At 51.5% G+C, this 13,262-nt stretch overlaps 2 protein-coding genes across 2 annotated transcripts in view; one reads left to right on the forward strand and one right to left on the reverse strand.

Moving 5' to 3' along the window:
* Bnip5 (BCL2 interacting protein 5) overlaps positions 1 to 7,981 on the forward strand; it is a 13,468-nt gene extending 5,487 nt beyond the window's left edge. Inside the window, exons 5-11 of the mRNA XM_031348315.1 lie at positions 851 to 985; positions 1,976 to 2,034; positions 2,442 to 2,691; positions 3,576 to 3,701; positions 4,537 to 4,601; positions 6,314 to 6,580; positions 7,269 to 7,981. Coding sequence (XP_031204175.1) covers positions 851 to 985; positions 1,976 to 2,034; positions 2,442 to 2,691; positions 3,576 to 3,701; positions 4,537 to 4,601; positions 6,314 to 6,580; positions 7,269 to 7,304 — 938 coding nt within the window. The 3' untranslated portion in view covers positions 7,305 to 7,981. The remainder of the gene's footprint in view (positions 1 to 850; positions 986 to 1,975; positions 2,035 to 2,441; positions 2,692 to 3,575; positions 3,702 to 4,536; positions 4,602 to 6,313; positions 6,581 to 7,268) is intronic.
* Positions 7,982 to 11,902: 3,921 nt separating this feature from the next.
* Pnpla1 (patatin like phospholipase domain containing 1) overlaps positions 11,903 to 13,262 on the reverse strand; it is a 36,639-nt gene continuing 35,279 nt past the window's right edge. The window contains exon 10 of the mRNA XM_031348297.1: positions 11,903 to 12,557. Coding sequence (XP_031204157.1) covers positions 12,534 to 12,557 — 24 coding nt within the window. The 3' untranslated portion in view covers positions 11,903 to 12,533. The remainder of the gene's footprint in view (positions 12,558 to 13,262) is intronic.

A 13,262-nucleotide genomic window follows, 5' to 3' on the forward strand; every position in this document is an offset into this window, starting at 1 on the left:
CCTAAATGCAAGAATTAGAGGTTTGTGCACTACCCCCCTGTTTGTGTGGTACCAGGGCTGGCACCCAGGGCCTGCTAGGCAAACTGTCTCTCAGCTGAGTACGCCAGGGTCTCCCATCCCTGTCTCTGTGCCTCTGACTCCTCAGGGTCCTGCTGTCTGTCTGTCTGTCTGTACAGTTAGTCACCGAGACTGAGGATACTGGGTGCAGAAGCGAAGTGATGTCATAGTCACGTGGTTCACCAAAGCGGAAGCCAGAGTTAGAGGGAGAAGGGCTGACCGCTTTGGCTCTTCCCGGTGACAGGGTCGATGAGGGTGGGGGGCCCTGTACGACCCTTGTCAGGAGAATTTCTGACTTAGAGAGCACGGATTTGGGGTCGTAAGAGGAGAGATTTTCATGCAAGGCAGATTAGGCCGTGGATTCACGTCTCGGAGCTGGGCACTCACTGCTCCCTAGTGGACCAACCGAAAGCAGCGGCTAGGGAAGGGAACCCCATGGAAAAGCGTTTTTTAAAAAGTCAGAGAAGCAGCCGGGTGCAGGCCTTTAATCCCAGCACTTGGGAGGCAGAGGCAAGCGGATTTCTGAGTTCGAGGCCAGCCTGGTCTACAGAGTGAGTTCCAGGACAGCCAGGAAACGCTGTCTCGAAGAAGAAGCTGACTGGGGGCTGCAGAGAGCTTGATCGGGGTCTCCAAACAGAGCCCCAGACCTGGCACATACCAGAAGCTCACTGTAGAACCCAAGGGTGGGTGGGGTACACTGGCACCTGCCCGGGCTCAGGGCCAGCTGCTGGGTGTGGCTGACCACACACACACACACACACACACACACTTACTGTGCCTTTCTGCTCCGCAGACTCGGAGGAGCCCGAGTTCCATGAGGCCCGGTCTGCAGAGGGTGGAGGCTCCCGTCCCTCTGAGCTTCACACACCAGCCGCCATATTTCAGGGGCCCGAGGAGAAACCACTGCTGGACAGAGCCTCGGAATCCAGTTAGTCCTCTGCCCCTCAGAGACACCCCCCTCCGCCACCTGCCACCTCCAGCCAAGAACCTGCCTTGACTCTGCCATTTGGAAGGAGGAAGCTGAGGCAGAGAGAGGGAGGCCAAGGCCTGTTCAGTCTCCCCGTGGGAAGCTGCAGGCTGTGGAGACAGCTCGGGCCCAGAGCACACTTCGACCGCTAGCTAGCTGGCCCGTGATAATTGCTATAGGTTCTAACTGAATGACATGTTGTGTCCCTATTGATCGTTGATATTGCTGTTAGGTGACTGGCTTGAGAGCTGGTGTGGTGCCCGGAAGGGGCTGAGACCACGGAAGGGAGGTCTCACCACAGTTACCAAGTTTTCTTTTAAAGATTTATTTATTTTATGTATATATAAGCACACTGTAGCTGTCTTCAGACGCACCAGAAGAGGGCATCAGATCCCATTACAGATGGTTGTGAGCCACCACATGGTTGCTGGGATTTGAACTCAGGACCTCTGGAAGAGCAGAGAGTGCCCTTAACTGCTGAGCCATCTCTCCAGCCCCCACAGTTATCAGTTTATTGTTGACAGAACCAGGCCTAGATGTAAAATATTGTCTAACACCTGGAGATGCTTTAAACCACTTTGGGGGATGTGGGGGGTGCTGGCTAGATAGCACAGCCATTCAAGTTTTTGCCTTGTGAGCACGGGGACCCAAGTTTACACTCCAGAGTATATGTGGAAAGACAACAGAAAAGTTGGGGTGTGTGGGCCTGGCCCCAACCGCAGAGGCCTTTGTAAGGAGCCCTGTCCTGCTGGGCAGTGGTGGCGCACGCCTTTAATCCCAGCACTTGGGAGGCAGAGGCAGGAGGATTTCTGAGTTCGAGCTAGCCTGGTCTACTGAGTGAGTTCCAGGATAGCCAGGGCTACACAGAGAAACCCTGTCTCAAAAACAAAAAAACAAACAAACAAACAAAAAACAAAAAACAAAACAAAAGGAACCCTGTCCTTTTCCTAGGAGAATTCAGGCGTAAGATCCTGGCCCTACTCAATGCAGAGGAAGAGATGGGAGAGCAGGTAAGAATGCCTTCCCAGCTGATCCTGCTCTCCGGGGGAACCACCCCTCTGCTTCCTTCTAAGCTCCAAACTGGCTTCCCCCAGACATCATTCCCCAGCACCAAAGGCCTTCACCCCTCCTGCTCTTTCTAGGCCATAGTTCACCTTTGACCTCCTTTCTTTATTTTTTTTTTTAAAGATTTATTTATTGTATGTAAGTACACTGTAGCTGTCTTCAGACACCCCAGAAGATGGTATCAGATCTCTTTATGGATGGTTGTGAGCCACCATGTGGTTGCTGGGAATTGAACTCAGGACCTCTGGAAGAGCAGTCAGTCCTCTTAACCGCTGAGCCATCTTACCAGCTCCCACCTTTGACCTTTTTGAGGCCAGGGGCCCTGACTCATTTTCTCTCTTTCTCTCCATAGCACGCTCAAGTGCAGGAGGCAGAGGAGGCGGGAGAAAGCCCTGCCCCAGCCGTCAAGGTGAAGTCCCAGGTGAAGAAGTCTAACGTCCGGAGAGCCTTTTCTCTCAGGAAACACAGCTCCAAGGATTCTAAGAGAACGGAGGCTTCAGGAATTCCAGGCCCTGGCAGCCCGGAGGCCCGGCCATCCAAGAAGCACGGCTTCCTGCCCACGTGTGTCAGTGGCCACAGAGCTTCCATCTCCAGCAGCCCAGGTGAGCTGGCCCGGTGTTTCCATGGTGACGCCGAGCCTTGACCTCTGCTCTCTGTGTGGGTCAGTTTCCAACAGGACACCTACCAAATAGCAGAGTTTCCTTTCTTAAAAACAAAGGCATTGCCGGGCAGGGGTGGTGCATACCTTTCATCCCAGCACTTGGGAGGCGGGGGCAGGTGGACCTCTGTGAGTCTGAGGCCAGCCTGGTCTACAGAGCAGGTTCTAGGACAGCCCGGGCTACGAAGAGAAACCCCGTTCTTGAAAAAGCCAAAAAGCCAAAGGTGTTGCTAGGTTTGTGGTTGTCAGATGTCACTAGGGAATGTTAAGGGAAAGACACCAGGACTTCAAGGTGAGTGCAGTAAAGCATGAGGACCATCGCGATGCAGTGTTGTCCCTTGCACTTAGGCAGCACCTGCTGTATAGACCACGGACACAGTCCTATCTCAGTTAGCATGTCTGTCTTACGATGCCCATCTGACAACAGAGTCAGGCGAAGTTTGGACTGACTGGGCCGAGGCTCGCACATTTAAAGGGGAGGTGATTTTGCTGGGTGAGAGACATGGGCACATCCATACGCTTCTTAAACTGCGGACTGTGGGGAAGCACGGGGCAGAGGGAGCACAGATCCCCTCGGAAGTAGGGCAGGGTCCAGGCGGTGGTGGCGCACGCCTTTAATCCCAGCGCTTGGGAGGCAGAGGCAGGCGGATTTCTGAGTTCGAGGCCAGCCTGGTCTACAGAGTGAGTTCCAGGACAGCCAGAGCTACACAGAGAAAACCTGTCTCGAAAAACCAAAAAAAATAAAAAAGAAGAAGAAGAAGTAGGGCAGGGCTGGCACCCCACCTCCGCCCCCAAGGCCTGAGACAGATTCTTTGCAATTCCTTTCAGAAAGCCTCGAGTTCCAGAAGATGGAAGCTGCAGGAGTGGGACCAGCTGGGTCCCCAGAAGCGCCTTTCCAGGCCAGAAGTCACACACCAGTTGAGGGGCCTTCGCCAGAGAGAGCCCGGGAATCTAGTCAGTATATCCTGTACCCTCTGGGGTAGCCTTTGCTAATCTCTCTTCCTCGTGTCCCAGGCTAAGTAGGGAATGTTCCAATGAGTGGAGAAAGTGGCCGAACCCCGCCACACACACACACACTCCTAGCTCCCAGGAGACCCTGCAGTGGGGACAGGGACCATTAAAAAAAAAATTTTATTTACATCTTATGTGTGCTCTATCTGTATGTATACCTTCCTGCCAAAAGGGGGCGCTAGATCCCATTACAGATGGTTGTGAGCCACCAAGAGTTCATGCTGGGAATTGAACTCAGGACCTCTTGGAAGAGCAGCCAATGCTCTTAACTGCTGAGTCACGCCTCCAGCCCCTATTGGTGTGCTCTTTAAATGAGGCTGCTAGGTAAGGATCCTGATAGGCTTTAGGGTCCTTAGTCAACTTCATTGGTGTAAATGGTTCTACCCTTGGTCCAGTTATAGCTTTCCGTAACGACCTCCCTGTGGTTTCCTGCATATTTTAGTGAGCCCAGCTCAATACAACACCATTGAGCCATAACACAGCCAAATGGCCCTCCTGTTGTGGCAGCACCCATGGCCAAGGAAAACTCCCCTCCACGTGTTCTGGCTGGCTACTCAGAGCACAAGCTTCCATTCCTGGCGTTAGCATCCCTCAGCTTTCCCGTGTGTGTGTGTGTGTGTGTGTGTGTGTGTGTGTGTGTGTGTGTCAGGTGGATTTGAGTTCGGTCACAGACGCTTAGAGAGAACGTGCCATCTTTATTTGGACAGCTGTCCTATCTGCCACGGGTGCCGGGGGTGTCGCTGGGGACAAACCTCTCACCCTTCCTTCCTTCCCGCAGAGGAGTTCATGATCCAGAGGCTGGTGGACAGTCTCCAAGAGGTGGACAGCGAGCTGGGGAGGCAGGTGAGCGCCCCCTCAAACTCTCCAGGCAGATATGGGGCTCGATCTCCCTCCCCTGAGACCCGGGTTCTATCCCTACTTCTGAGTGACCTTGGGCATGTCCCTTGACCTCTCTGTGCCCCAGTTTCCTCTTTTGCAAAATAGGGATACTCCCCATTTGAGTAAACAGTGCCTCTGCAGAGAACACTAACATGAGGCAGGTGGAGAGAATGTTAACTTAAAATAATAGAATGGCAGGCAGGCTGGGGAGATGCCTCAGCAGAGAGAGTGTGTGCTCTGCGTGCCTGCAGAGAACCTGAGTTCAAATCCCAAGCACGCGTGTAAGAAAGTCAGGTATAGAAGGGCGGTGGTGGCACACGTCTTTAATCCCAGCACTTGGGAGGCAGAGACAGGTGGATTTCTGAGTTCCAGGCCAGCCTGGTCTACAGAGTGAGTTTGGGACAGGCAGGGCTAAACAGAGAAACCTTGGCTTTGGAAAAACCCAAAAGAAAAAAAAAAAAGAAAAGAAAAAGCCAGACCTGGAATCATACACCTGTCAGAAGATCGATGGGTTTCAAGGGTGGTTAGCTGACCTCCAGTGCCAGTGAGAGACTCTGTGTCAAGGAACAAGGCAGAGCCCTAGAGCAGGGGCACCAGACATTCTCTGGCCTACATATGTACACTTACACGTGTGCATACATCATACACATACACATATGTGTGTGTATGCTGTCTCTCTCTCTCTCTCTCTCTCTCACATACACACACACACACACACACACACACACACACACACACACACACCAGAATGTTCTAATAGCTCCCAATGAGGGTCTGCCCCAACCCAAACCCAAAGCCACAACCACAGCACCTCCAACCCCCTCAGATCCTGCCGCAAGGTCACCTTCCGTGGTCATAACCTTGCCAGCAAGCAGTGTAGCTGGATCCAGTTCTTTCAAGATGAAAGCTTATCCCATCCTCAACACAGGCCCCTGTCCTTGACCAGTAGATAGGCAGGTCCTGTGCTTCAGCCTCCCCCTTCCCAGCCCCAGTCCCAGGGCACCTGCACCTCACCTCCCAGGGACCAGAGCCACGGTACCACATCCGTATGCGGTAGGGGAAAATTGACTTTGCTGTTCCCCTGAGAGCAGGCTCCACTCTGGCTGAAGACCTCAGTCTGCCCAGGAGGCATCCACACATGGCTGCCCGGGCCACCTTACCATCCATGTCCAGGACCCCTATCCCCATCAGTGTGCCCAGGATCTCAAATAGGTCGCATGTGACCCAAGTCTTTGTCTTTGGGTCTCCCCCCTCGCTCCCGGGAGACTCCAGTTACCATGTCTAGATATGAAGAGAAGTAAATTAAGCCAGAAGGACCTTTGTGTGGGGCTAAGAATCCATTAAATGACTTTTGTGGACTCTTGAGTCTACTTCCGACAGATTTGGGGAGGGGATCTGGTCACTCCCACTTTTCTATCTGAAGTGAGGCTCAGGGCAACGTGTCCTGTGCCACATCGGCTCTCCATACACGTGCTTTCGGGGTTTTTTTTGTTTGTTTGTTTTGCTTTGTTTTTTTGTTTTGTTTTGCCCTGCAGCTGCAAGCCATGTCTTATAGAAGTGAGGGTGGAATGGTGGAGGGATTTAATGAAGGGGTGCTCACCCAGGATACCAGGGAGCAGGCTGCGGTGGGGGAGACCCTGCATGCAACAGCACTGACGACCCGACTTTTGTTCCAGATCCGGAAGTACCCCAGCTTCAAGCGGTTTTTTAATGAGTTCTCAGACGCCTCCCTCAGGAAGCTGGTGGCCACCTTAGACAGTCGGAAGGCCCGCCTCTCGGAGGAAGGCAGGAGCCTCACCAACAGGCCACCACCACCGTGTGCCTTTGGCACGCTGAACAAGTTTGCTGCCAACCGCAGCTGCACCATCTGCACCCTTATGCAGTCCAGTGGCGAATACAAGGGACACAGTTACGCCCACTTCCTGTCCAGGAAGGCCCAGCAGGTGAGAAAGGAGGGTAAGAGCAGGCCAGCGGGGCCCACCACGGGGCAACCTCTTCTGACTTTCCTGATACCCACAACCGGGCTTTTAAAACGTCCTTTTAAAATTACATGGGTTGCTTGCATCGGTGCCTGTGGGTGCACACATGTGTGAGTGACACGGCGCACACGTGTGTGAGTGCCACGGCGCACTCGTGGAGGTCAGAGGACAACTCACAGGAGTTGGTTCTCTTCTCCTACCGTGTAGGTTCTGGGGATGGGTGGAAGTCAGCTTGCCAGCCTTAGTGGCCAAGGCCTTTACGGACTGAGCCATCTTTCTGACCCTCATCTGATTTTTAGGCTTCAGTTCAAATGCCACCCCACCGCCCCTTGCTGCAGCCTTCTGGGACAATTCTAAACACAAAGACAGAGCTAAGCAGTGGTCAGCTTCAAAGGACAAGCTAATGACCCGAGTGTTGCGAGTTGGTCCCGGGAGGCCTGCAGGGAGTGGCAGATACGATTTGAACCGTGAGGGCTTTGGAGACTGAGGCTGAGGTGGAAGGACTAGGGACAACCGGGGGACAACCGCGTCCAGTGGAGGGGAAGGGGAGCTGCGAAGGACCTAGCGTGGGTGTGGATTGGCTCCATAGGGAGCTTGATGTCTGGCAGACTGGGACCTGCTGACTTGGCCCTGTGGCTTCTCACCCTTCCAGGACATCACGGATCTGGATACCCAGAGTCCAGACTGAAAGCCACATCTCATACACAAGTTCTTTCCGAGTAGCCAATGGTCAGCAGCTTTGGCCCGGAGACCCTGAAGACCCCGCAGGATGGCCCTGTTTTGGGCTTCCCAAATGTCCCTGAGACAAGAACGGACCGCGGACAGTCCTCTGTTCGCTCAGCACTGTCTGGGAACATTTTCTTCCCTGAAGCCTGACCCTGAAGCTGTGCTAGGGGTCAGCACTGAAATGGGGTTAGGAGGTCAGGCTCCATCCAGTGAACCTGAAGAGAGGCGTTCCCCTCTACTCCCCCAGCCCCCAGCCCCCAACTCCCTCATCTCTTCATCATGACTGACACCTGCCAGATCCATGAGTCTTAGTTGGGGTGTGTGTGTGTGTGTGTGTGTGTGTGTGTCTGTGCCTATCTGCCTGCCTGCTTGCCTGTCTGTCTGTCTGTCTGTCTGTCTGTCTGTGTCACTGGGTGGATTGAGGGAGTGTAGGTCAGTGTCCTGACTCCAGTTCGATCTACCTTGTTTTTTGAGACTCACCCAAGCAGGCTTGTCTAAGGTTGAGAGTCAGAGGGATCTGCCTGGTTCTGCCTCTCTGGCGCTGATATCACAGACATCTGCCACCACACCCTGCCATAAATGAGTCTTCAGTTTTTTGGTTTCTTTGTTTTTTGTTGTTTGTTTTTGTTTTTGTTTTTGTTTTTTTTAAGACAGGGTTTCTCTGTATAGTCCCAGCTGTCCTGGAACTCACTCTGTAGACCAGGCTAGCCTTGAACTCAGAAATCCACCTGCCTCTGCCTCCCAAGTGCTTGGATTAAAGGCTTGTGCCACTACCGCCTGGCGAAAATTTGTTTTGAAAAATCATTTTTAAACTTTTTTCAGTTTCCAACTGGAAAATGCACATGCACTCAAACAGCTGGGTCTCTGTCATGGTCGCTCATTCAGTTGATCAAATAACGCTCATGGATCCATGAGAGACCCCTGGGATCCCACCCTGCAGACCCCACCAAGAGTCTGGGATAATCTATAGATCAGAGGGGTGACCCCTGACCTCCCAGAATCCTATTAGCCTTAATGAAGATTCTGAAAGGTTTCTCGTGTTATGCCCATAATTATTTGTTTGTATTGAGAAAAGGTCTCACTCTGTGGTCCAGACGAGCATCTCTCAACCCCACCCTATTCTCCTGCCTGAGTACCGAGACTACAGTTGCCTGCCACCACACCTGGGTTCCTTTATCATGGTCACAGCTGGGTAGATTCCAGAAAGTCGAAGAGGGCTTCAAGCCGGACTGCCCCAGATGCACGGATGTAGGTTGCTCGGAGAGCCTCTTTCCTTCAGACAAGCAGTCTCCATCGCATCTGTACTGGCTAGGTTCTGTGTCAACTTGACACAAGCTAGAGCTGTCAGGAGAGGAAGGAGCCTCAGCTGAGGAAATGCTTGGCTCTCAGGTGGAGGTAGTCTCAAGCCAAGGGGGCATCCTTTTAGAAAGTTCAACTAAAATCGTCTGTTTATTTTTAATTCCATCAAGGGTTCTTTTATTGGCACTTGGTGATCTCTGTATAGATTTATTTTAGGTAGTATTCTTGGATGTGGCGTGTACGTGCAAAAGCCAAAGTTTTGAGTGACTTTCTAAAAGATTTTATGTGGGTTGGTGTTTTGCCTCCGTGTGTGTGTGTGTCCATGTGTGGGTGTCAGACTCCTGGAACTGGAGTTACAGGCAATTGCTGTCATGTGGTTGCTGGGAATTGAATCTGGGGCCTCTGCAAGAGCAGCCAGTGCGCTCAACCACTGAGCCGTCTCTCCAGCCCTAGGAACTAAAGTGTTGAAACAAGGGTCAGGGACCTTTTGTACATAGTTTATCTTTATTATTAATATAATCAGTCTTATACATAGTTCAGGTTGGCCACCACACCCAACTGTACATAGTCTCTTTTATTTATATAAAGATATTGTTTTTACTTTAAATTATGGTTTGTATACCTGGGTGCAGTACCCATAGAAGCCAGAAGAGGGCACTGTATCATGGCCCTGGAGTTGCAGCCGGTTGTGAGCTGCCTGCCATGGAACAGGGCTTGTTCTCCCACTGAGCGCTCGCTCCAAACCTTGGACATTGTTTCTTATCAGGCTGTAGAATATTTTGTCATGAGTTCCTGATGCTGGCATCCATGTCTGGTTTTTGTACTATGTTATTTGAACCAATAAAGACACAGACTCAAAGTGTAAACTGGATCTTTTCAGGGGAGCTGGATGACCGCCCCTTGCCCCACCCAGTGGAGACAAAATGGCTGCCCCCTCGTTCCATCTAGGAGAGGGAAGATGGCCACCACCAGTCCCATCCAGGACAGTCAGAGCCTGCCGATACGAGGGCCAGCCTCCCTGTCCCTGTCTGTCTCTCTGGCTCATCCTTGGGGTGACACCATGCTGACACAGTAACATAAAGGGGTCCTAGGCTGGGTGGTCATGAGCTCTGGGCTTCCTATCCGCTTTCAGGCCGGTAATGTCAGGAATGAACTACCGCTGTCCCAACCTGACTCTTGAGGCACAGAGAGGCTGGGTCAGCCATCATTTTTTGATTACTTCATGCAGCTAGTGTGGCTTAGCCCATGTGGGGATGGAGGGACGAGGCCATTCTCTGCTGTGTGTCTGAATGGGAAAATGAGGACATAGTTGAAGGCAAGTTTATTGTAGATGTGAGTGATGGAAGCCAGAGACATCTGCGAGAATCCAGACTGTGCGTGGCCAGCAAACTGGCCCTGGCCATGAGAGGGGCTGGGCTGCTCTTCCCCCAGAGGCTCTTCCTTGTATAACCCAGACTTTTTGGTTACCCGTCCTTTTGTACCCTTGGTTGCTGTCCCCCTCTCCCCACGTGGCACGGATTCTGGGCTCTCCCAGATGTGTCGGCCTCTCTCTGCGATAAATACATATCTCCCCCACCATGTTGAAGAGTGGCCATGTATCAGAATGTGTAGGCTTGACATACATGCTCTGAGGGAAGACAATTTTAATAGGTGCTAGGGAATCGGTGTGTCTGGGTTGAGAGACTCTCCTCAAAGAGAAGGTCTTCATATGTAGATGATAGTTATGCCTCAGGGACCTGCTTCCACAGGCCAACCTCCAGGTCCTTCCCCTTACTGGTCTATACTACTGGATCAGCCATTTTATTTTATCTTATTTTGTGGATGGGTGGATGGTACTTTTTTTTTTTCTTTTTTTCCGAGACAGGGTTTCTCTGCATAGCCCTGGCTGTCCTGGCACTCACTCTGTAGACCAGGCTGGCCTCGAACTCAGAAATCCTCCTGCCTCTGCCTCCCAAGTGCCGGGATTAAAGGTGTGCGCCACCACCGCCTGGCTACTTTTTTTTTTTTAATGTGCATTGGTGCCTACATGTATGTCTGGATGAGAATGTCAGATCTTGACCTTCAGGCAGTTGAGAGCCGCCATGTAAGTGCTGGGAATTGAACCCAGGTCCTCTGGAAGAGCGGTCAGTGCTCTTAACCACTGCTCCATCTCTCCAGCCCCTGAGACAGGGTCTTCTGGAACCCAAGCTAGTCTCGAACTCAGTATGTAGCCCTGGATAACCTTGAACTCTGGTCCTTTAGAGTTGAGCCACCTTGATCTTGACTCTTTGCTAGTCGTCCAAAGCCCATTGTTCCCTGAAATGACTTGGGGGTATAGCCTCCCCCAAGGCCTCCTTGGCACAGGGGCCCCCTTTCTCTGCTTACATTTCTGTGGGTCCCCAGTGGTCAGGTCAAGCTTACATTTGAGCTTCAGCCTTGGCTTTAGGTTTTGCATTTGAGTTAAGCCAATGCGGGTGGGGCCTGTGGTATGGGCCTGGCTGGATTGGAGCAATGGAAAGAAAACCCCTTCTGCTCAACAGGCTGGAAATGCTGAGGCTTAGAGTGAGACCCATCCTGCAAGCTGAGGCTTAGAGTGAGACCCATCCTGCAAGCTGAGGCTTGGAGTGAGACCCATCCTGCAAGCTGAGGCTTGGAGTGAGACCCATCCTGCAAGCTGAGGCTTGGAGTGAGACCCATCCTGCAAGCTGAGGCTTAGCGTGAGACCCATCCTGCAAGCTGAGGGTTCGCTTTCTTCACAGCAGACTTTTGGCAGAACAAGCCCTCCTTCCCAAGGTCGGTGTTTTCAGAGACCGAGAAACTCAGAAGGGCAAGCATGAGGTGCAGGCAACCGTGCCACCCGCCTAGAATCTGGCCCATTCATGGCTGTATCTGCCAAGCTTGTGGTCCCTTGGACTGGTTTAACACCAGGTAGGGAGCGCTCCTTGGGACTGAGCCTAGATGCCTATTAGCACATCAAAGACGACTAGGCCCGGCTCTCAGCATCCCTCAGTCCCTAGCTATTCCAGAGTTCTCCCAGCTGGCATTCCCAGGGCCTCTACCCTGAACTCTCCTGCATAGGGGCTTGGCTCCCCTTCTCTATATAATCCAGCCATTTTGGCTATGCGTTTATTTTACCCTTTTACAGCTGGGCCTCTCGGCTCCTGGCTCTCCTCACATGGCTCACCTCAGGATCACGTTCACTTTGGATGCTTCCAGATGCCTCTGTTTTCTCCCATTTGTCTGCATAAACCTTCTCCTCCCCCATATCTAGGAGCCGTCATGTCCTTTTTATTTTTTATTTTACTCAGTGCTCTCATGGGGTCTGCAACAATTCTGCCGAAGATTTAAAGTGCAAAGGCTAAAGTTGTGTCTTAAGTTTTAATTACTGTGCTTAAGAGATCTATAAAACAAAAATGTTTTTAACCCAAAAGCCCCATTTGCTCAGGGATAGATAAACCTCTAAGCCCCAGGACATGTAACTTCCTGAAATGCTGGAAGATGCCATTCATGTAAGATAACAAGCCACTTGTTTCCACTTCTGTAAACAAGCTTGCTTGCCTGGACATCACAGGATGTGCTTGATTGCATGTAGGGGGGGGAGTGGAGCATAGGCAGGAAGTACAGTCAGGATGTATGCTTGCCCCCAGATTGGACAAAAGCAGAATCGTGTCCCTCCTCCCAGATGGATGGACTGTGAGTGGTATGCGTTGATGTCTGTCTGTCTATCCAGAGCAGAATGGGGGGAGGGCAGCAAGACTGGAAGTGGGAGACTCTTCAGACCAGGAAACCCAAACCTGGAGGAGTAGACTTTCTGCAGCACTGGATGGCTGAGGGAACACCCCCTGGTCCCAAGAGGCCTCAGGTAGAAGACTGGACCCAAGCTTCAGGTCACTGGGGTCTCTCCTGCTCCAGCTTAGGAGTTCTGGCCACTCACTCCCTGAGAAAGGACAAAGAGTTGTCATTTTGAGTGACCTTTACCTGGGACATCCTTGTCTTAGTTCACCCAGACCTTCCCAGCATTCTCTCTGCTGTACTTGATCAAAACTGGGGCTCTAGGATTGTTACAAAAGCCAGTTTAGGGGTTCACTTTATTACCCCAGAGCCCTTACCTGCTGTACAAAGGGGGTTCCCCATAGGGGAGTGATTTTTAAAATAGTTGAAATATTATAAAAGATTATTTGGTTCTTGTCTTTCGGGAAGGGTGGAATGATCTCCTGACTGTTCAGCTGAGATTCGTGGTTACGGTTCTATGCCAGACGTGGAAGCAGGTGGATCGCCGACATATAAGTACTATCTGGAGGTTTTCTGTCTTTTTTTTTTTTAAATATTTATGTATTAATTTTATGTATATGAGTCCACTGTTGCTGTCCTCAAACATACCAGAAGAGGTCATCGGATCCCATTACAGATGGTTGTGAGCCACCATGTGGTTGCTGGGAATTGAACTCAGGACCTCTGGAAGAGCAGCCAGTGCTCTTAACCACTGAGCCATCTCTCCAGCTCTGGAGGTTTTCAGTACACTGTTTTTTGGAGGTTTTGTTTGTTTGTTTGTTTGTTTGTTTTGTATTTGATTATTTCTTTAAAGCAGGGTTTCTCTGTGTATCTAGGGCCATCCTGGAACTCATTCTGTACACCAGGATGA

This window comes from Mastomys coucha, unplaced genomic scaffold (genome assembly GCF_008632895.1).
Source record: "Mastomys coucha isolate ucsf_1 unplaced genomic scaffold, UCSF_Mcou_1 pScaffold3, whole genome shotgun sequence".
NCBI lineage: Eukaryota > Metazoa > Chordata > Mammalia > Rodentia > Muridae > Mastomys > Mastomys coucha.